This window comes from Spermophilus citellus (assembly GCF_964194105.1).
Source record: "Spermophilus citellus genome assembly, chromosome: 17".
Classification (NCBI taxonomy): Eukaryota; Metazoa; Chordata; class Mammalia; order Rodentia; family Sciuridae; genus Spermophilus; species Spermophilus citellus.
The window spans coordinates 57,756,540-57,779,212 of NC_138199.1; the positions used below are offsets into that span (position 1 = coordinate 57,756,540).

At 47.1% G+C, this 22,673-nt stretch overlaps 2 protein-coding genes across 2 annotated transcripts; both read left to right on the forward strand.

The window, feature by feature from the left end:
• The first annotated feature begins 1,817 nt into the window (after window positions 1–1,817).
• On the forward strand, window positions 1,818–5,759 carry HEXIM1 (HEXIM P-TEFb complex subunit 1). Its single transcript, XM_081271404.1, has one exon. It carries the CDS (start codon window positions 2,520–2,522, stop codon window positions 3,582–3,584), a length of 1,065 nt encoding a protein of 354 aa, XP_081127530.1. The 5' UTR covers window positions 1,818–2,519; the 3' UTR covers window positions 3,585–5,759.
• Window positions 5,760–14,793: 9,034 nt separating this feature from the next.
• HEXIM2 (HEXIM P-TEFb complex subunit 2) lies at window positions 14,794–19,777 on the forward strand. The gene is made up of 3 exons (XM_081271415.1): window positions 14,794–14,917; window positions 15,612–15,721; window positions 18,842–19,777. The coding sequence occupies exons 2-3, from the start codon at window positions 15,659–15,661 to the stop codon at window positions 19,637–19,639; spliced, it is 861 nt and encodes a 286-aa protein (XP_081127541.1). The 5' UTR covers window positions 14,794–14,917; window positions 15,612–15,658; the 3' UTR covers window positions 19,640–19,777.
• The last annotated feature ends 2,896 nt before the right edge of the window (window positions 19,778–22,673 follow it).

The following is a 22,673-nucleotide window of genomic DNA, read 5'->3' on the forward strand; positions in this document are numbered from 1 at the left end:
AACCTGAAGCAAGTATGACATTTTATTAATCTTTGTGCCCTCTTAACTACCAAATGATGAAATAAGGGTTTGCATTAGGTGAAGGCTATTGGAAATAAAAGGAACTCAAACTAGAGTTCTTAAGGAACAAAAGGTGTGTGAGTGGGGAGGGAGTTCTGTTTCTGACAGAAAGAAAAATGACATGGGGGTCACTTTAGCCAGAACTGCCACTTAGCTCTCAGGTGATCTTGGACAAGTCACTTAATTTCCACATTTTTAAAAAGATTTCTTTAAAATGGAAACAATAATTCCTGCCCTGCCTACCTCACTGGGCTATGATGAGGTCAAACGGTTCTGTGCCTAAAAGAACCTCATCCAATCTACACCATTTGGAATGTAAGGAATTGCTATTATGGAATAAGAAGGGGTCACTGGGTGGGTGGCCTGGGGGAAAGTGGCGATTATGCCAAAGTGGAGGGCTCTCCCGGATCTTTGGACAGAGTTTTGCGTAGGGAGAATGCCTCTCACTGGAGAATCCCCCCACCCGACCCCCGCAGCCTCGAATCTACCCCCCCAGTCCTGGATCCTCATTTAAGGGCAAGGCCCTCCTCCTCATTAGAGAAGCCTCTGGCCCTGCTTCCCTACCTCCCTCCCTCATTCTCGTTCAGCACCCATTGAGAAGGGAGGACCTTTGTGGATGACACCCCCCTTCTCTTCTAGAAACCCAAGACTGTTTATTTAAACTCATTCATTTCGAACCCCTTCTCAAGAATGATGCTCATTAGATGACCCAGCTTCCCCTGACCTAGCTGAGGAAATGTTTTAGGTCTCGGAAGTGAAGAGACCAAATCAGCCCCAGGAGGCCATTTTCTTCGACAGAAGCCGAGATCCGAGGGCGAGTCCTTCACCCCCACCCAGCGCTTTAGATCCGGCCCCCCGGAGAGGCTCGGTCGCCGATCTCCATTTTGCATTGGCCCCTGGGGCGAAGACGGATCTCAGGGACCAGGCAGGGGTTGGAACTCGGCCACCTTCACCCAAGGGTTCCCGAGGTAGTCAGGGATCGACGTCACCCGGGACTCGAACCCGCTCTCTTCTCTCCCGAGGCCTCATCTGAGGCTGCTTCACGAAAGGGCGGTCATACTGTCTCTTTAAGGCGGCACTTTTTTATTCTTCATTTGTTTACTTCTTCATGCGCTTTTGCGTTTTTTTTTTTTTACAAAAACATGTTGACTATATCCTTCCGCAAATGTCCGGCCCAGGCACCAACAACCCACCTTTAAGCCACTGCTGTAGTCTTATGAATTGAGAGTTTGTAGTTGTGGCCAGCATCTTTCTTTATAGGATTTCTCCTCTTTTACACTTTAGGGACTACTTTTTAGGAATAAACCATTTTTTACTTTAATTAACAAATGTTTATCATTGTCGGAACCCTTCCGCTGATAACAGAATACGATAATAGTCTTTAAAACGCATCTTTTCATAAAAATATTCTGTGTGGGCTCCCAAAGACCATGGAATCTTCTTGTATTCCTGAAGCAGAATGGTATGGTCCAGAACCCGCCCCATGTCCTCTGCGATTGGCCTTCCTTCCTTGGTGAGACAAGCGACTCTTGACCAATGGTTACTCGGGTTTCTCTAGCAAGGGCTAAACGATGGAAGGAGGCGGCCTGGGAGACGCCTCCTGCGTGATCTGGGATTGGCTACGTCGCACGGCGCGCGAGGATGGCGGGCCTGAAAGATGGAAACTACGACTCCCGGCATTCAGTGATGGGTACTCCGTTACGCATGCGCATGGGGGGGACGAACAGACTTCTATATAAAAGGGGCGCAGAGGGCTGGGAGGCAGCAGTTGGAAGTTGGCAGGTGGAAAGGCAGGTTGGGAGGGGAAGTCGGGGAAGGAGGCGGAAGAGGAGCTGTCTGAAAGGGGAGGAGGGAGGGAGGGAGGAAAAGAGGAGGAGGCGGAGGAGAATTGAGCTGAGCAGAGCATCGAGCCAAAGGGGAGATGAGTTTGTCTGTCCTCGGCTAAGGCTCCGGCCGGGCCTAGGGAACTGGGAGCTCGGGCTGGAGCGACACCCGTGGAAGTGGGAGGAGGTGGCTCTGGGACTTTAACCCCTTGTGGGCTCTGCGGCAGGGGATTTAACCCTTTGTGGATTCGGCCCCTCCGAGAAAGCGTCATCGGGTAGTTTTAACCCCTTCGGGGCTGAACTTAACCCGTTGGTTCTCCTCTTCTTGCCCAACTCCTCGATCGTGGGGGCATTCGGCGGGGAGGTTTGAAGCCCACCCAGTCCGCACGTTACGTACTGTTCCTGCGGCTGCACCCCTCGGACCCGCTAGCTGGCCGCGCTGTGGGCGCTTAACCCTTTACTGACTTGAGCTCCCAAGTTGGGATTGGAGTTTGCTGACAGAAGGACTGGCTAAAGGCGACACTGCAGAAAATACAGACCGAAGAGAACTGTTGGACATATTTTAAAAGAAAAGATAAACCTCTTTTTCCCTTAAGGACTTACAAAATTCCTCAAACTTCGCGGACTCTTCTAGTCATGGCCGAACCACTCTTGTCAGAATATCAACACCAGTCTCAAACTAGCAACTGTACAGGTGCTGCTGTTGTCCATGAAGAACGGAACCCTGAGAGCCCCCCAGGCGCGGAGGAGCGGGTGCCCGCGGAGGACGGTAGGTGGCAATCGAGAGCGTCCCCCCAGTCGGGTGGCCGGCCGGGGCCAGAGAGGGAAGGGAGTCTGGAGCCCCATCCTCCTCCCCTGCAGACCCAGGCCTGTCCAGAATCAAGCTTCCTGGAAGTGGGCGAGAAGGGCCAAAATGGGGACGACATGTCCGCTGGCGGAGTCTCCTCACCGGCGGGAGGAGAACCGACGTCCGAGGCGCTTGCCCAGCCGTGTCATGACAACGAGGCCAACAAGTTGGGGGCTTCTGTCGTTGGGGGAGAGGAGGCGTGGGGACAACAGCAGAGACAGCTAGGCAAGAAGAAACATAGGAGACGCCCCTCCAAGAAAAAGCGGCATTGGAAACCGTACTACAAGCTGACCTGGGAAGAGAAGAAAAAGTTCGATGAGAAGCAGAGTCTGCGAGCTTCCAGGATTCGAGCTGAGATGTTCGCCAAGGGCCAGCCGGTCGCGCCCTATAATACCACGCAGTTCCTTATGGATGACCACGACCAGGAGGAGCCAGATCTCAAAACCGGGCTCTACCCCAAACGAACCGCCGCCAAATCCGACACTAGCGATGAGGACTTTATGGAAGAAGCCGGTGAAGAGGACGGGGGTAGCGACGGGATGGGAGGGGATGGCAGCGAGTTTCTGCAGCGGGACTTCTCTGAGACGTACGAGCGGTACCATGCGGAGAGCCTGCAGAATATGAGTAAGCAGGAGCTCATCAAAGAGTACCTGGAGCTGGAGAAGTGCCTCTCGCGCATGGAGGATGAGAACAACCGGCTGCGACTGGAAAGCAAGCGGCTGGGTGACGACGCTCGTGTGCGGGAGCTGGAGCTGGAGCTGGACCGACTGCGCGCCGAGAACCTCCAGCTGCTGACCGAGAACGAACTGCACCGGCAGCAGGAGCGTGCGCCACTTTCCAAGTTTGGAGACTAGACTGAAACTTGCGGGGAGGGGGGCAAAGGGGACTTTTTACAGTGCTGGAATGTAACATTATATACATGTGTATATAAGACAGCGGACCTTTTTATGACACATAATCAGAAGAAAAAATCCCCCCGGCTTTGGTTGGTTTGGTAAATTTAGCTATGATGTAGCTTGCGTGCTTTCTCCTGTTCTTTAATTATGTGAAACTGAAGAGTTGCTTTTCTTGTTTTCCTCTTTAGAAGGATTTTTTTTTTAATGTGTAAGTAATTTGACCAAGTTATAATGCATTTTTCTGTTTAAAAAAATCCCCTCCTTAAGCGGAGCTACAAGGTGGCCAAATCTGAGAACCATTAAATTCATTCTAGTTATAATAAATTTAATATTTGTAAATGTAACATAGTTTCAGTGTGATTTATAGACCTAACTCTTGATTTATGACTACATTTTTGAGGAGAGATGATGAAATAGTCATTGTCAGTTTGAAAAAAAAATGGGAGAATTTTTTTTTTGATTTGTGACCCCCCCAATAATGAATAGGTTTTAGTATGCTTCAATATACAGTTCAGCCAAAATATAAATATTTGATTATCTTAAATACTTAAAGTGTGCTTGCTTTCTAGTGCCTTGGTTTTCTTTCATGATGTTGGAGAAATGTGTTTTGGAGAGTGCACAGAAGCTACAGTCAGAAGCTTAATTTTAATTCTGCTTCCTGATGGCCATTCAAGTCTACTAACACAATTTGGCAGTTTGTTAGGACAGACAACTAACAGCCTTCATTCCTACAAGTTGGTTTCTAGTAATTCTTCCCTCCCTACCTGCCTCCCCACTCCCACAGGGCTAGAAGTTCCTGGATGCTTGGATGAGGCTCTTAGTAAACCTTGCTTTCTTAGTACAAGCAGTGATTAGATTAGGTAAATTTATGGGACAGCTATTTCTTTCAGTACTGGGGATTGAACCCCATGGCACTTTACAACTGAGCTACATTCCCAACCCTTTTGATTCTCTGAGACAGGGTCTCTGTAATGTGCTGAGGCTGGCCTCACATTTCCAATCCTCCTGCCCTTAGCCACTTTAGTAGCTGGAATTATAGGCCTCTAACATGGTGCTTGGCAGTGGCAGGTGGCTCTTTATGCTGAGATGTTTGAAGGTAGGGAATATTAAATTTACCAAGGACTTACCCTAATTGTCCAATACCTAAGTGCTTACACCAAAAAAAAAAAAAAAAAGTTGTCCACCCTTCCATGAGGGTTGAACTAAGTTAGAAATGCACATCACTGTAAATCCAATGTAAAGCAGTGAAGTGGTGCATGGTTGTAATCCCAGCTACCTGGGGAGGCTGAGGTAGGAAGATCACCACAAGCATGAGGCCAGCCTTGGCAGCCTAGCAAGACATTGTCTCCAAAAAATAAAAAGGCCTGGGGATTGAACTCAGTGGTAAAGTACCCCTGGGTTCAATCCCCAATATAAAAAGAAAAACTTCTAGTTAGATGAGGTTCTTGGATGCTGAAGGAAGGACCCTGCATGTTTCTTATACAGCAACTATTCTGTTCTGTCTCCTTAACTGTGCTTACAGCTGCTTTTGTTCTTGAGTAGCTCTGCTCTTAAAAAATGCAGGGTGGCCCTGAGAACTAATTCTTGTCCCAAAAATAGTAAAAAATTAAATGACTATTCCTTCCTGTCACCATGGTTTACCCAGTCCTCATTCACTTGTCCTGTTTCCCTAAGGAAACTATTGTTTAAATCATTAGCACAGGGGTTCCTTAACTTGGGGCCTTATAAACCACAGGGGGCCTTTGGGTCCCTGAACCCACAAAATTATATGTAGTCTTGTGTCATATGCACATTTTTTTTCTGGGGATGGAGTTAAGAGTCATGAGATGTCAAACTCCTTGAAGGTTAAGAACCTCTGTAGGAAAAGGAGAAGAAACCCCTCCCTTTGGGAAGCCAGCATTTGAAGCTAAATAGCAATAGTGGAGGTGGTGGGAACTTCAAGAATGCACCTTCTGACGCATAAGTAGTATATACAAATCAATAAATCAAGGGGAATTATGCCAGTAGGATGAAATGAGGGCCTTCAAAACTGGACTGCGCTCATCCTGTTCTGGTAGGCGGTTCACTGGAGACAATGTATTATCCGTGTTTTTCCTTGGCCTAAAGATTACATTAAATGTCTATTTTGAAATAGTTTTCTTCGTGTTTTTAATTTTTCGTCTACTATGACATCATGCAGCAGCACAAGAAAAAATGTTTGGTGGAAAGGTGGCAGCAACAGTGCCCTCTGGCTTTACTGTGCAGAGCCATGCCTCATTTTGACTGCACTACAGGATGCAGCAGTGATAATCTCTGATTTTAGATCCTCTTCTTATGGAGGATTTAATTAGAAAGAACCTATTTCCCCTACCATTAGAAACATGAAATTTCCAAAATCAATCTTGGAAAGACTACTAATGTGTTTATTATCAGAAAAAAAAGTGTTCTACTTTTAGGAGACAAGTCCAGTCAAAAAATATACAAATATTTAGCTCTAAGTAACTCTCAAATTTGATTTGAGTTATGCAACTTTGTCGGAATCTTGCTTTCAAAGGCACTTGCATTTCCCTATACTTATTGCATTTATGTTCTTAGAATGAAGTTTATGCAAAACATGTTTTCTAATAACACTTTCTACATTCAGACACTTGGCTAATCTACTGCTCTCCCAACAAAGAGGCCAAGTTGCTTATAGTAACCAGGTTGTGATGACAAATGATCCCCTAGCCAACTATGAGCCTTTCACTAAAGTCCTTTGCAAAACATTTTAACTGAGCCGTTCAAAAGAATGGGCTTACAAATTAAGACATTTCAGTTTCTTGCCTTTCTCATATTGGGACCTGGGTAACCAACCAGGGAAAATGGCTTCCCAAACAGACAAACTAGTTGGACAGAACTTTATCCTCCCTTGATTTTTTTCCTGGGCTAGCCTATAACAGAGGTCATTAGGAGACAAGGTCCTTCAGATTTCAATTTTGAGGGAGAGGACTAGGGAGTTCCATATTGGTTTAGTTCTGAAAAAAGGACTAGGTCAGCCTGGCATGGTGATGCAAGCCTGTAATGGGAGACATAGGAGGCTGACACAGGATCACAATTTTAAGGCCAGTCTCTGCAACTTAGTGAGACCCTTAGCAATTTAGGAAGACTCTCTCACAAAGGGCTGGAGATGTGGCTCAGTGGTAGAGCACCCTTGGGTTCAATCCCCAGTGCTGGAGGAAAAAACAAGGGAGTATATCTAAAAATAGGAAGCAAAAAACTAGGTATAACTAGGAATTAGACAACCAGGGTCCTAGTCATATCTTTGATATGAACTAACAGTGAAATCCTAGACACATCTCAAATTCTAAGCCTCCTTATTATCAACAAAACAGAAGTAAGGGGGCTGGGGATGTGGCTCAAGCGGTAGCGCGCTCGCCTGGCATGCGTGCAGCCTGGGTTCGATCCTCAGCACCACATACCAACAAAGATGTTGTGTCCGCCGAGAACTAAAAAATAAATATTAAAAAAAAAAAAAAAAAAAAACCAGAAGTAAGCATTGTCATGCCTACTTCATATAATTGTAAGGATTTAAAGAGCACAAAAGATACAGTCAGGGGGCTGGGGTTGTAGCTCAGCGGTACAGTGCTCGCCTAGCACATGCGAGGCCCTGTGTTCGATCCTCAGCACCACATAAAAATAAATAAAAACAATAAAGTATTGTGTCCATCTACAACTAAAACATATATATTTAAAAAAAAAAAGATAGACACAGTGGTGCAGGAGTGTAATCCCAGTGATTCAGGAGGTTGAGGCAGGAGGATCAAAAGTTCAAAGCCAGCCTCAGCAATTTATCGAGACCCTGCCTGAAAATATAAAATGGGCTGAGAATGTGGCTTAGTGGTTGAATACACCTGGGTTCAATCCCCAGTACTAAAAAACAAAAACAAAATTAAGATACAGCCGGATGCGCTGGCACATGCCTGTAATCCTAGCATTTTGAGGCTGAGGCAGGAGGATTCTGAGTTTAAAGCCAGACTCAGAAAAAGCTAGGCACTAAGCAATTCAGTGAGACTCTGTCTCTAAATAAAATACAAAACAGGGCTGGGGATAAGGCTCAGTGGTTGAGTGCCCCAGAGTTCAATCCCCTATACCCCCACTCCAAAAAAAACCAAAAACCCAAAACCAAAAAAAACAGGTATACAGGGCTGGGTATATTTGGGTATATGGGACAATGATAGAGTACATGCATGATGCCCTGACGGAGGTGTGGGGAGGGGAGGTACTACTGGCATGATTATTGATTCTGTTTAATCATTCTGCTTAAACTGCCTGAGCAGATGCCCAACAATTTGATTAGTGTTTCAACTTTTAGGGGGGGAATACTTGAGCTTGAACCCAGGGGTGCTTAACCACTGGGTTATACCCCAGTCCTTTTTATTTTTGAGACAATGTCTGACTAAGTTGCTTAGGATCTCACTAAACTGCTGAGGTTGGCTTCAAACTTGTGATCCTCCTGTCTCAGTCTCCCAAATTGCTGCAATTACAAGCAAGTGCTACTGTGCAGGCCAGTGTTTCAATGTTTGCTTCACCAATAATAAAATAAAAATCCTCTTCTTGGTAAATGTAAATAAATACACTTTATCCTAATGATTTTAAAAGTTAGAACTCAGTAAAAAAGTTAGATCAAAGAGGGACTCCATAGAATTAAAAACAAAATCCAAAACTGAATAGTCTACCTTCAGAAACTCAAAGGCTGACTGTATTTAATCAAACATTAGATAGTGTCCTGAGTGTTCCCTGGCCATTTATACTCCTAATAGTTGGTGAAAATATTCACAACAGTGTGGTGAAAAGTAGACTATAATTAAGACATTACTTGCATCTATCTACCTTAAATACTCTTGAGTTCATGGGGCTTTATTATTTTTCTGGGGGGGAGTAACTTTTTCACATTTACACAGGCAAGATCATGAGAATATAAACTTCACTGACTTTTTCATACAAAGCATAAATGGTTAGTGTTATAAATAAAAATTTTTATTTTAATTTGTATTTTTTTTATTTTAGTTCTACCACTGAGCTAAATCCCCAGTCAGAAAAGCAATTTTAAAACAAGAAAAATGTCAAAATTTGGATCCTGAACATCATCAGAGTTGCTGACTGAAGGGTAATAACAGTCATTCTTTGCAATTGGAACAAAATATATAATCTAGCAGGCAAAGATTGAATCTTTGTCCAACTTTTGCCAATTGTCTTTGAATACTGGAAACCTTACCCTTATGGTTCTTGAAAAAACAAAATGTTGGGCTTAGGCAGATCAATAACTCAGCCGTTACCATCTTCTCAAGTAAAATTTTTCTTGGTTTTACTTAGAGGAGTTCAATTATGACAAATGATAAAATAACATGGGTAACAGGAGGAATAATCCTAGTGGTTCATTAATAAACCATTGCATGCCAACAAAATTCAAATGGTTGAGCTACTACAGTAAATCGTCAACTCATTTGAAATACCTAGTGTGATTGTTCCCTCAAAATAACATCAAGAGCAACTACACTGGGCCTAATTTTTTTTCAAGTAGAGCAAGAATTCAGAAGAAATTATAAACTCTTATCTAAAGCTGTATTCTTTTAATCACAACCACTGACTTTGTGTGAAGTGTTAAAAGTCCTGGATCAGCTGGACGAAGTGGCAAAATCCTGTAATCCCAGCAGCTGGGGAGGCTGAAGCAGGAGGACAGCAAGTTCAAAGCCAGCCTCAGCAACAGCAAGGCACTAAGCAACTCTGTGAGACCTGTCTCCAAATAAAATACAAAATAGGGCTGGGGGTGTGGCTCAGTGGTTGAGTGCCCCTGAGTTCAATTCCCAGTACCAAAAAAAAAAAAAAAAAGTCCTGGATCTCTCCTGGGCACAGTGGTGCCTGACTGTAATCCCAGCACCTCAGGAAACTGAAGCAGGACTGCAAGTTCAAGGCCAGTCTCAGCAATTTAGTGAGGCTCTAACCAATTTAGGGAGACCCTGTCTCAAAACAAAAAAAAAAAATTTAAAAAGGGCCAGGGATGTAGTTCAGTGGTAAAATGCCCCTGGGTTCAATCCCTAGCCCTAGCAGCACCAGCACCACTCCCGTCCCCGCCCCCCAACTAAATCCCAGTCTCTAGGGAACAAAGGTACATTCCAAAAGAAAACTGTGAAAACAAATCTTGAGTGCTCTATACACAAGAATTTGGGAAAACTACAGCAAAATCTCTCAGTTAAGGCTAGAGCTCGTCCTTGCCTTCAAAGAGTGAGAGGAAGACATTAATTTGGAATTCTGAAACTTGATATTTAAAAAAAATTTTTTTTTTTTTTTTGGATACTGGGGATTGAATCCAGACCTCTGATCTATTATTAAGCTATATCCCCAGGTCTTTAACACAAGATCTTGCCAAGTTGCTGAGGCTAGCCTCAAGCTTGCAATCCTCCTGCCTCAGCCTCTCAAGTAGCTGGGATTTCAGGTGTGCACCACTGCGCCCAGCTAAACACATAATTCTAAATACCTGAATAACCCCAGCACAACTTTCCAGTAAAGCAAAACATCAAAATTAGGTATGGAAGGAATATCTAATAGGCCAGTTTCATCTTCCTCTCTAGTTGTTACTCTACACTGCACATTTTAAGCTCTTTTTAGTTGTGGATGGACACAATACCTTTTTTTTTTAATGTGGTGCTGAGGATTGAACCCAGTGCCTCACATATACTAGGCAAGCTCTCTACCACTGAGCTACAACCTCAGCCCACTGCACAACATCATAACATTTTTCTCCAGCACATGACAGGCAAGTATTCTTACCACTGTGCTGCATTTCCAGTCCTTTTTGAGACAGGGTCTCACTATGTTGCCAAGGCTGGCAGCTCATACATTTCGTTTTACTTGGATGGCTAGTCTTTTCAGGAAAGCCATGGTCATACTTGGGAAGACAGGCTTCCCAACTTTTTTTTTTTTTAATTTTTTTTTTTTTGTAGTTGTAGATGGATGAATGCTTTTATTTTGTTTTTTATGTGGTGCTGAGGATCGAACCCAGTGCCTCACACATGCTAGGCAAGCGCTTTGCCACTGAGCCCCAGCCCCAGCCCCCAGCTGCCTTTTCTGTTGTTTTGGCAGCACTGGGGACTGAACCCAGGGCCTCAAGCATGCCAGGAAACAACTCTATCACTGACATGTATCCTGAACTTTTTTTTTTTTTTGGTGGTACCAGGGATTAAACCCAGGGGTGCTTAACTAGTGAGCCACATCCCTAGTCCTTTTTTGTATTTTATTTAGATAGGGTCTCACTGAATTATTTAAGGCCTCGTTAAATTGCTGAGGCTGGCTTAAACTCCTGATCCTCCTGCCTCAGCCTCCAGAGCCACTGGGATTACAGGCATGTGTCACTGCACCCAGCTTGCATCCTAAAAACTTTTTGAGAAGTTGGGAGGTAGCACTGACATAATTTTCAAATTAGGAAACTGAGGCATACAGGCTTGTAGAAACTCATTTGTAAGGGGAGAGCTGAGGAGGAAGTTGAAGGTCTGGTTGGACATTGGATGAACAGGCTCAACAAATGACTGGCCTCATCATCAGGATTTGGCCTCTAGCCAAGCCAACCAATCAGTGGTAGTGTGTACAGAAATAGAACTTTTTAAGTTCCTAACCTCCAAGCATAGGCCTGTGTTTTTGTGCAGTAGGTTACCAGGGGGCCATTAATAAACTATTTTGTTTGTTTGAGAAGGCAGTCTCACTATGGTGCCCAGGCTGGGCTTAAACTTGCACTCCTACCTTGGCCTCCCAAGTAACTAAGCACAAGAATGCACCACCATGCTTGGCTAATAAACTGGTTTTATTCCCAACTTTTTTACAAAGGAATGGAAAAGCTTCTAAGTCAACCTTAAAAACGGTTAACTTTTATTTATAAATAAGTGACAAATTTCTGTACCTGATGCAGTATCACCACTTAGCATCCAAAGGTTTAACTAGAATGCTTCACAATGGAGGATGAATCACAAGAGGCTGATCCTCCTCCAATAAATTCTTGACAAAAGAACTACAAAATAACCCTTTCAGTTCCTATGACTATTTGATTCCAACTTAGTAAACTTACTCATCTTCTCTTGATCAGTGTATAGTTGAATGTGCCCAAAATCAAACTACAGGATGAATCAAGTGTACTGACGTTTGTTTCAGTTAGGAATTAAGTGGTTCAAATTTTGGATTAAGGACCCCAGTCAAGTCAGGTATGGTGGTATACATCTGTAATCCTAGTTATTCTGGAGGCTGAGGTGAGAGGATCCCAAATTGAGGCCACCCTGGGCCACTGAAAAGACTGTCTCAAAATAAAAAGGATTGGTGAGTAGTTCAGTGGTAAGGCATCTCTGGGTTCAATCCCAAATACTGAGGGGTGGGGGGAATACTTCTCAAGGGTGAATCTATTTTTGCAGTCCAGTTTTAAGATTTCTCTGAGAAGCCAGGTGCAATGGTGCCCACCTGTATTCCAACAGCACAGGATGCTGAGGCAAGAGGATCACAAATTCAAAGCCAGCCTCAGTAATTTAGCAGTTTTTTTTTTCTTTTTTTTGGTATCAGGGATTGAACCCAGGGGCACTTAACGACTGAACTACATTCCCAGCCCTTTTTTATATTTTATTTAGAAACAGGGTCTCCCTGAATTGCTTAGGGCCTCACTAAGTTGCTGAGGCTGGCTTTGAACTTGAGATCCTCCTGCCTCAGCCTCCTAAGAGCCGCCAGGATTACAGGCATGCGCCACCATGCCCAGCAATTTAGCAAAGTCTTAAACAGATTAGCTGGACCCTGTCTCAAAACAAAAAATAAAATGATATGGAGATATAACTCATTGGTAAAGCATACCTGGGTTCAAACCCCAGTACCAAAAAAAGAAAAAAAAATCTCTGAGAACATCTGAGGAGTGGAGGAAGAAAAGAGTTAAAGCTATGAAACTGCCACTCATATGACTTAAGGAAAACTAATAGGAGCAGCAGCACTCCAATTCTGAAGAAATTTTCAGGGTTCTTGGTTTTTGCTATTAAAATCAAGGCTTAGGAACAATTTAACCATCTGTAACTAGTAATGATAATTCATCACAAGGTACCTACAGAGGCAAAGTTCCCTGGCCAGTCACCCGCCTACTTCAGAGCCTACTTAGGCATTATTTCAAGAGACATTTTAGCGACAAACTATGATTTAGAGATATCCCTGAGTCACAAATCTCTCTGAAATTTAGCTCTCAAGCAGTAGGAAATAAGATGGTTTTATCTGGCTGCACTTGGTAGCACAGGCCTGTGATCCCAGTGACTCAGGCTGCTAAGGCAGAAGAATCACAAGTTCTAAGCCATCCTGGCAACTTAGTGAGATCCTGTCTCAAAATAATATAAAAAGGCTGGGGATGTTGCTTAGTAGTAGAGCAACTCTGGGTTTAGTCCCCAGTACTATCCACCCCCCACACACACAAAAAAAGAAGTTTAATTCAATACAACTTCACATCAAACTTTTTCAGTCTTTAAGAAGCTGATACAGCTATAATTTAGGGTTGAGTTTATTCTTTCAAAACAGGTTTCCCACACCTCCTAAATGCCAACTATTTAAGTAGATCAAAACTGCCATTCCTACTTTTGTGGCTTTTAGATCTACAGGAGATTCTCTCTTAACAATGCATTAGTGGCATGCAAAATATTCCCCCATTTTGTTTAGTCTGTGAAACAAAATTCTTTAAACTGGAAAGATCTTGTAGTCTTACAGAGATTACATTGGAATTAGTTCTTTTTTCCCTTTAGGAGGGCAGCCATTCCTCCACAAGTTACAGCTCCGATTTCAAAACGTAAACAGATGTTTTTTAAGCATCTCAAAAGGGCCATTCCATTTTTATTCTGGGCCATGGTGATTCTGAATTATTGTGTGTTCCAACCCCGTAAAGGGTTGAACCTCATCCCTTTGGTGTAAACTTTCAAGAGAAGTGGGACAGCACACTTTAGGAGTTTCCAAAAGTGGCTGGCGACGTGTAAGGCCAGGTCATTCTGAGAACCCGGGCTGGATGGGAGAAAACTTGAGGGCAAGAGTGCTCAGAGATCCCCAAGCACTGAGGCTGCAGGTTGTCTTCCCACTGTCCCCCGCCCCATCTAGGTGTCTCAAGGGAATTGATGGTTGCTACAATACTTAGAGGACAGTTCCTTTTCGCAGCCCGGGAGGCGGGGTGGCTTTGGTGTATGGGGTGGGGGTGGGGTGCGGAAAGGTGCTCCGGACTCAGCCCTCGAAGCCTTCAGCAGACTACCACACTTGGGGCACAGGCGACCAGAGCGGCAACCTCCGCCCTTCCCCTTGGCGCCAGGGCCTGAAATCTGGCGTCGCCCCTACTTAGACGAAGTGGGGGTCCCGCTAAGCTGGGCCCCGCCACCATGCCCAGGCCGAGTGGGGGTGGGGAGAGGCATTGGCTGAAATCGGTCTCGAGACCAGCGCCCCAGTGGGAGGACAGCAAAGGGTAGGCGTCTCCCCAGCCTCTGTCCTGTTGGGGTCTCGGGAAACACGCGATAATCAGCCAAGAATCCCGCCCTACGTGAGCGGCGAAGCTGCGGGGCTGCCGGGACAGTTTGAGGGCCGGGTTCGGCGGGAGAGACTCCAACCTTCACCCTCCCTGGCCCCTGGTCCCACTCCCCGCCGTCTCCCGACGCCGCCACTTCAGACAGCCCATTCGGCCCGGCCTCTCCCCGCGCCCGGACCACCCCCCATGGGGTGCTCTCACTGCGCAGCGAGTCCCTCCGCTGCCTCCTCCCAGCCCAAAATGGCGGCGGCGGCCACTGAGCTTCTCGTCGCCTTCCTCAAGGGCCTGGGATCCCTCCGCGCGCGTAGCCCCTCCCCCCTCAGCCGGATCTATTTTCTGCCCCGTAAAGATTAACGCCATCAATGAACTCTTTAATTGAGTTCGGAATGGGTGGATCCGGTTGTGCTTCCGCACCGCTAATCGTTGAAGAAAGTGAAATTATTGGCAGATCATTTGACCAATCAAAGAAGACAGCGGAGAGCGCGGGACGCCACCCGCGCAAGGGTAGATGGGTTTTAGAGTTCCGGGTGTGGTTGTTGACGTGACAGGACCTTGGGTTGCATTTCCAGTCTGGAAGAACTACAGTCCCCAGCAGGCCTTGCGCTTCAAGGCTGTCCCCTCCCCTCAACCTTAGTGCCTGAGCAGCTTGGTCAGAACTGCTGCAACTGCAGCAAGAGGTAGGGCTGAGGCGTTGGGAATTTCACAGACAGGCGGTCGCACAGAAAGACACACAGAGGTAGTCGTGTGCATAGCTCTTGACAGCAAATAGGTCAGTTCCACCTTTGCAAAAAACCTCCCTTCCATGATTATTTCCCCTTTTCCAAGAAATCCATCCTTAACCCAGTTGGGTTTTCCCTTCCAGCTGCATGTAGTGCGAAGACTTCTCTTTTCCTCTTCCTCTCTTTCCCGTCCTGAGGAGAAGGAGGGAAGCAGGCCAGGCCCTGTAGACAAAAAGGCCTCAGCTCAGGCTCTCCGGGGTCCCAGTCTTGGTTGCAGAGACTTTGCCTTCTGGATCCCTGCCTGGGGAGGAGGTGGGGTGGGGACTGCAGTGGAGACTCGGGGCTCCAAGAGCTTGCACCCCGTTTTCTTGGAGCCACAAACCCACCTCGTTCCCAGTCCTTCCGGGCAGTCACGTTTTTGGCAGAGAGCAAAATTTAGTCTTATGTTTCCTAGCTGCCAACCCAGGCCTCGGTGACTTACATGAAAAGGCAGTATAGGACATTAGCCCTGGCCTGGGACCTTGTGGAACAGGGCTAGGAAGATAGCCCCTTAAACCCATTTGGCCCCACTCTGGAGGTGTGAAAACCAGGACATGAAGGCAGGCTTTAGGGCCTTCGTTTAAAAATGGTGGGCAATCCTGGTGCTACAAAATGGCTGCCGCTGCCTGGACAAACAATTCCTGGGCAGCCAGATTCTTCCTGAGAATTTTCCTTTAGGACTTAGGTTTCTGTTGTTCAAAGCAGGTGTGACTAGTTAAAGGCATCTGCTGAAAGACTGGGAGAAGAAAAAGATGGCCACTCTGAATCAGACCAACTGTAATACCAAGTCACCAGCAGCCCTGGAGGAGGCCAAGGTAAGCGCCCACCCTCCAACTCACTTGGGACCTGCCTTCTGGGATCCTAGCTTCTTGTCTCAGATGTGTTGATAGATTTGAAAAACCTGTTTTTTAAATGAGTCTCTTATCCCTGGGTGATAGGTTAGGTGCTAAATTTGTGTGGTCTCATGAACTCCTAGAAGCCCTTAAACGTAGGAATTATTTCCAATTTATAGGAGCTAAGGTTCTGAGAGCTGAAATACCTTTTCCAGAATCATGCCACTGACAAGCAGCAGATCCAGGGTTTAAATTTAGGACCTCTGACTGCAGGTCCTTGCCTTGATCTCAAGGACAAATAACTTGGTTGAATATTTGCCTTTTGGCCAGGCTAAGACCCAAGTCTACAGCAGGAAAAAGTATGGGGTTCAAATTTTGCAATGGAGTTTAGGGGTTAGGATTGTTTCGTTTCCTCTTCCTTGGATTAGGCTATAATCCAAGGAAGCGGAAACAGACTGATATCAGGCCCTCAGAGAATACCTTCTGGGCTGGCAACAGGAGCCCAAACCCTCCCGGCTCATGCTTTTTCACTACCCTTCTGTACCCATTCTCTCCTGGCCCACTGTTTCCTATAGATCAGAGATTTGGGGGTCAGAGAAGCTTCCAACTTATCCTGCATAACCACTTTCAGTATTTCTTGGATTTGTTGAATTTGGAATTCCTGGTATGTCAGGGCTACCAGGTTCAGAGAGGGCAAATGACTCACTCAGGTCACACAGCTTATCTCTGATATTGATAATGGTGGTAGAGGGATAAGCCTTCAGGAGGGAGACAACATATGGGGCTTGGTGGCAGAGCTGGCTTGGGTTGGGGGAAGGATTACCAGGGGACATTTATTGAGGGCTGGGAGCAGGTGAATGATTATGACACAAACAAGCCAACCTGCTACAGAGTTCTCTGTGGCCTTGCCTCTTGTGGGTGGGGCAGCAATTCTGTTTTAGTTGGCCCAATCCCCTGGTGGTTGAGGCCTGTCATTCATGATGGGTGATCTCCCTGTAGGTAAAGTAACACAACACACACACATACACACTCTTATTCAAACATACCTCCTTTCCCCTGAAATTCTCCCTAGGGTCTCAGCAACACAGTCCTAGTTCTCCAGGGCTGCCAATACCACATCCCTCAGAACACTTCCTACACTTATAGGGATCCATGCTCAGAATCATGTTGTGTTTTATAAAACAAGATGCCAATTGTTGTGTTTATTATTAGAAATCCCTCAAACCACAAACTTAGAGCAATTTATCCCCATCCCCCACACCCAGTACTCCCAAGCTCACCACAACAGAGATAAGCAGATGCCCTGAGCACACATATGTTCTCTTGACAGATGCTTTCCACCTCTTGCAAGTTCTGGAACTCTTGACTGCAGAAAGGAGTTGACCCTTCCTTTCTTTGGTTAGGACCTCTTTCTGCCACTCACACAGAAGAGTGATATAGCCAGGCATGGTGACACACACCTATAATCCCAGCAGCTCGGGAGACCGAGGCAAAAGGATAGCAAATTCAAAGCCAGCCTCAGCAACTTATTGAAACCCTGTCTCAAAATAAAAAAGGGCTGGGGACTTGGTTCAGTTGTTGAGCATCCCTGGGTTCAGTTTCTGGGACCAAAAGAAACAAAAGAGTGATACAACTCTGCCTGAGATAAACACACTCCATCTTATTTACCCTAGAAAAATAGAGTCTCATTTTCCAACATCTTTTGGATCCCTCTATCTTATAAGCTTTAAGCACTTTTTTTTTTAAGAGAGAGTGAGAGAGGAGAGAGAGAGAGAATTTTTAATATTTATTTTTTAGTTCTCGGCGGACACAACATCTTTGTTGGTATGTGGTGCTGAGGATCGAACCCGGGCCGCACGCATGCCAGGCGAGCGCGCTACCGCTTGAGCCACATCCCCAGACCGCACTTTTTTTTTTTTTAAAGAGAGAATTTTTTTAATATATATATATATTTTTTTTTGGCGGACACAACATCTTTGTTTGTATGTGGTGCTGAGGATTGAACCCGGGTCGCACGCATGCCAGGCAAGCGCGCTACCGCTTGAGCCACATCCCCAGCCCAAGCTTTAAGCACTTAATAAAAAATTTTTTGTGGGGAGGGTTACTGGGGATTGAACTCAGGGGCACTCAACCACCGAGCCACATACTCAGCCCTATTATTTTATATATTATTTAGAGATAGCATTTCATTGAGTTGCTTAGCACCTCACTGTTGCTGAGGCTGGCTTTGAATTCACAATCCTCCTGCTTCAGCCTCCCAAGCCACTGGGATTACAGGCGCATGCCTGGCTCATTTAACAAATATTTCTTGAGCACTTGCCCTGTTTCATGCATCGGGTAAAGAGGTGAACTGAATAGACAAGACACATTCTCAGGGGAAAGAAGACCAATGATAAATGATAACATGCTAAATGCTTTGTGGGATGTTAAGTGCATGATGTGATACAAAAGTCACTGGGGAGGGGCTGCCTTCGGTATGATGGACAGGGAAGGCCTCCCTGAGTAGGGAGCACTGGAACTGAGCCCTAAAGGATGAGAAGGAGTTGACCATGCAAAGAGCTGGACGCAGGATTGGCTTTATGATTTGTGGGGTCCCTTGTTCAAAGGTTATTAAGGACTTCAAGACAGGGATAATAGCATCAAGCTAAGCATGGGGGTTTTCTGAATGTGGGCCTCTGTGCAAGCATGTAGGTTGTGTTCCCACAAAGCCTGCTCCATTTGAAAGACATGCTTTTTGGAAAGAGGGAAAAGCAAGTTGGGTTTCTGATCAAGCAAGTGCCTCAGGGGCCATCTTCTATCCCAGGTTTCTCCCTCTTCTCCATTCATTCAGACAGTATTTGTGGAACTCCTACTCTGTGTCAGATATTGTTCTAGGCATTGAAATGATAAGATAATACTCAGGTAAAATGCTGCTCTTCCGGTGAGTTTACTTGGGGAAGGTTGGGGCACAGACAGTAGACAGGTAAATGATTGCAAAAGGGTGAGGGAATATAGAATGACCAGGTGAGTTGTGCGGGGCTTCAGGCTGGGTGGTCAGGGGAGGGTTCCATGGCCAAGGATAAGCTGCTTGTGATCCAACTTCCCTCCCCTCTTTCTCTTTAGACCTCTGGTGATTCAGGGAGCCCCCAAACACCCACTAAGTCTCATGACTGTGGCAGTTCCCTGTCCCTGACACCACAAAAAAAGAGCCATTCAGAGGATGAAGATCTTGCCCAGGCTGCCGGTGGCCTGAGCTGGAACTGTGGTGGACCCCAAACCCAGAGCCCAGGGGATTGCTCAGTAGAGGCCGTGCTGGGCCGGAAGAAGCACCGGAGGAGGCCATCCAAGCGCAAGCGGCACTGGAGGCCCTACCTGGAGCTGAGCTGGGAGGAGAAGCAGCAGCGCGATGAGAGGCAGAGCCAGAGGGCCTCCAGGGTCCGCGAGGAGATGTTTGCCAAAGGCCAGCCTGTGGCGCCCTACAACACCACCCAGTTTCTCATGAATGACCGAGACCCCGAGGAGCCCAACCTTGAAGTGCCACCCTATGGGGCGTCCCACCCAGGTTCCAGCGGGGACAGTGAGGCAGGGGACAGTGACGGGCAGGGCCAAGATCATGGCGAGTTCCAGCAGAGGGACTTCTCTGAGGCCTATGAGCGCTATCACACTGAGAGCCTGCAGGGCCGCAGCAAGCAGGAGCTGGTAAGAGACTACCTGGACCTGGAGCGGAGGCTCACCCAGGCCGAGGAGGAGACGCGGAGGCTGCAGCAGCTGCAGGGGCGCATGGGCCAGCAGCCCTGTCGCCAGGTGGAGGAGCTGGCCGCTGAGGTAGAGAGGCTCCGCACTGAGAACCAGCGGCTTCGGCAGGAGAAGGAGATGTGGAACCAAGGGGGCAGCGGCCGCCATGAGGAGCCAGGCACCTAGGGGTGCCCCCCAGCCAGGTGGACCTTGTCCTGATTCTCAGCCACTCAGGCCAGCTGGGTCTCAAAGAGACAGGTGGCAAATGAAAAGCACTCTTGAAATCACTGTGCCCCCTGAGAACAGCTGAAACAGGTTCAGACTTCCACCTTGTCATTTCCACAATTGGTTCTTTGATGTCATCTTACTTTTTACAAAAAAATTAAATGGTCTTGCTGAGACCCAATGGGAGTGGCTAGGATTTATTTCACTACAGCTCTTCTGACATCAAAACACTTTCATCTCAAGGGCTAAAGGCATAGTGGCGCAGGCCTGTAATCCCAGTGGCTGGGGAGGCTGAGACAGGAGGAATGTGAGTACAAAGCCAGCCTTAGCAACTCAGTGAGACCCTGTCTCTAAGTAACATACAAAACAGGGCTGGGGATTTAGCTCAGTGGTCAAGTGCCTTTGAGTTCAATCCCTGATACCCACCCAGCCAAAAAAAAAACAAAAAAACTTCCATCTCAAAGAGGTTCCAGTCCCCTCCCCCTTTCCCCCAAGCCTTGGGAGGACAGTGGACCCCTAGATAGGATCCTGTCAAGGTCTCCAGGATGCCTGAATTCTGTGCCCTGTGTCCTGGAGCTATCTCTGTGTGTTAAGGGTTTATAGGTGAGAGGGAGCTCAGGCAGGAGCCCCCAGATTCCACCCGAACCTGGTACTCCCAGATGCCATGAAGAGAAGGAGCTGGGCTTTTAGAGAAGGTCCAAGCCCAGAGTTCCTTCAGGGTTTACTCCCTGTGTTTTCTCCATAGTTTAGAGGACTTGGCCAGACAAGATCCAGGTACTTGTGCCTCCTTGTCCTTGACAACCCCTCCTCCCAGCAGGGGGTTGGACTGAGGTTAGTCATCATGTTTTTGTTTCCTTAACTCCTGGAAAGACATTAGTAAAGAAGTAAGCACTCCAGGGAAGGATCCCCCTGTTGGGAATTAAAGGAAAGTGGCAGAGGGGACAGTGCCTTAGCAGAGCTGCTCCACCTTTCTCCCCTGGTGCCCCTGGTACTTTGTGTGCATCCTGCTCCTCTCGGTCTAATCACGTGTGTCATCTGTTTCCTCTGAAGTGCAAGCCTTTTGCCTGGGCAGAGAGAATTCGGATGCCCCCAGCTTGCCAGCCATCATTGGGCTCTGAAATGAGCCAATTCCCCTCTCACTGAGACCCACCCTCTTGCAGATACCCTGTCTGTTCCATCACCCTCTGAGTGTCCTTGCTGGCTGGCACCGGGTGTCTGGCTCACAACACAGATTAACTTCAGTGGTGTTGGGGGAAGTGAGCTCACCAGTGAGCCCATGTTTTCTCAGCCACCAGCCCTGGGAGGAGTGGAGGCCAGGCCAACCCAGCCTGGCTTCCCTTATAGGTGCTCATCAAACCAGCCACACTGGGCAAGAGAAGGGCTCAGGCCTGGGAACTGCCAGGGATGGAAATGTTGACGAATCCTGTATGTTGCCAGGACAACTTTTATTTCTGCCCTGCCACACCCAGGCCTGGCCAGCACCTTCTAGCTTCTAGGACAAAGCAAGATGAAAACATTTGAGGAAGGAACAGGTTTCAGGAGAAGGCAAAATCCCATCCTAGGGCATCTGCCCCTGGAACCCTGGCCCAGGGCTTTCATCTCTGTCCCTTTGCTCCCTAGGTAGTGTCAGAACAACAGGGAACGGCAGGCTTGGTGGCACATGCCTGTAATCCAAAGATTCAGGAGACTGAGGCAGGAGGATGGCAAATTCAAAGCCAGCCTCAGCAACTTAGCAAGACCTCTCTCAAAAATCTAAAAAAAAAAAAAAAATTTGTTAAAAAAAAAAAAGGCTGGGAATGTAGCTCGGTGGTTAAATGCCCCTAGGTTCAATCTCTAGTATCAAAAGAGAAAGGGCAATAAGGATGATTGTCTCCATTTTGCAGATGGGAAACCCAAGACTCAGAGAGGAAGTGGCTTTCTAGACTCCAGAGAAGCCAGCCAGAGGCCTGCCTTACCATAGGGTGCTAGCCTGCGACCCCAGGCCTCCAGCCTCCAGCCTCCAGCTGCTACATTCCTCAGAACAGAGCTTGGAGCCTGAGGGAGGGGGAGGGCAGGAGGAAGATTGTTTACCCTGCAGGAGGCTGTGTTTGCTACTAGGAGGGTAGCAGATTCCAGAGGGCTGCTGGAGTGTGGGGGTGGAATGTAGGCCTCATGTTGGAGAAGGTGTTGGGGCTCTGTGGGGAGCTGGGTGGGCTGTTGGGTCCATGAGGGGGCAGCTGAGAAGTCTGGCCCTTCTTGGCCCAGGAGCTGAGGAGCCTGGAGAGGGAAGACTGCCATCTTTCCCCTACACACACACAAACACAAAATGGCTGAAGGTCTCTTGGCCAGAGCAACACCAAGGTGAGTTAATTTTCACAAGGCTGGTGGGGACAGGGTGCAAAAACAAAGAGTATGTTAGCTGTGATATCTCAAATAAAGCCTTGTTGGGCGTCCTTTATAAATCTGTCTCGTTTGGTCGCAGCGCGCCTTGCCTGATCTTACAGTGAGTGACATGTCAAGGGGGACTGAAATGACTGAGTCAGCGAACAGTGTCCACTTCAGCCCCTGCCCCAATCTGGTCCCCTGACTTCAGGGCTTCAACCTTAAGGTGAAGGGTGTGGATGGTGATCATGGGGACTCAGTACCAGGGACAGCCCCGTCACCTGTAGGTAGGGGCCAGGTGCAAGTCCCTTCTGGACTCTCCCTGTTTTTCCCTTCCTGCCTATCCCACTGCAATGACCAAAGCTCCAGTTTACCACAGACATCTCCTCATAAACACGCCCTCAGCTAGGGAGGGTGGGTTTGACCCCCCAGCCCCAGGCCTTTGCCCAGCAAGTGCTCACTGACTTCCTTCCCTCAGCCCCTTTACTGTCTAGGATCCTCTTGGTGGCTTGGGCCAGGGGCCTAGAGAGCAATTACTTCACAGGAGTGATTGCTAAAGCTTTCCACCACCACTGGCTGGCTGGCCTAGGATGCCCCTTTTTTTCCCATCAGGGACTTCCCAACCCCAGGTAAA

What these genes read in the sequence shown, in the direction of transcription:
- HEXIM1 (XM_081271404.1), top strand. Translation starts at nt 2,520, where the DNA reads ATGGCCGAACCACTCTTGTCAGAATATCAACACCAGTCTCAAACTAGC.
- HEXIM2 (XM_081271415.1), top strand. Translation starts at nt 15,659, where the DNA reads ATGGCCACTCTGAATCAGACCAACTGTAATACCAAGTCACCAGCAGCC. An exon ending in CAGCCCTGGAGGAGGCCAAG is followed by an intron (nt 15,722 to 18,841) that starts GTAAGCGCCCAC and finishes CTTTCTCTTTAG; the next exon opens with ACCTCTGGTGATTCAGGGAG.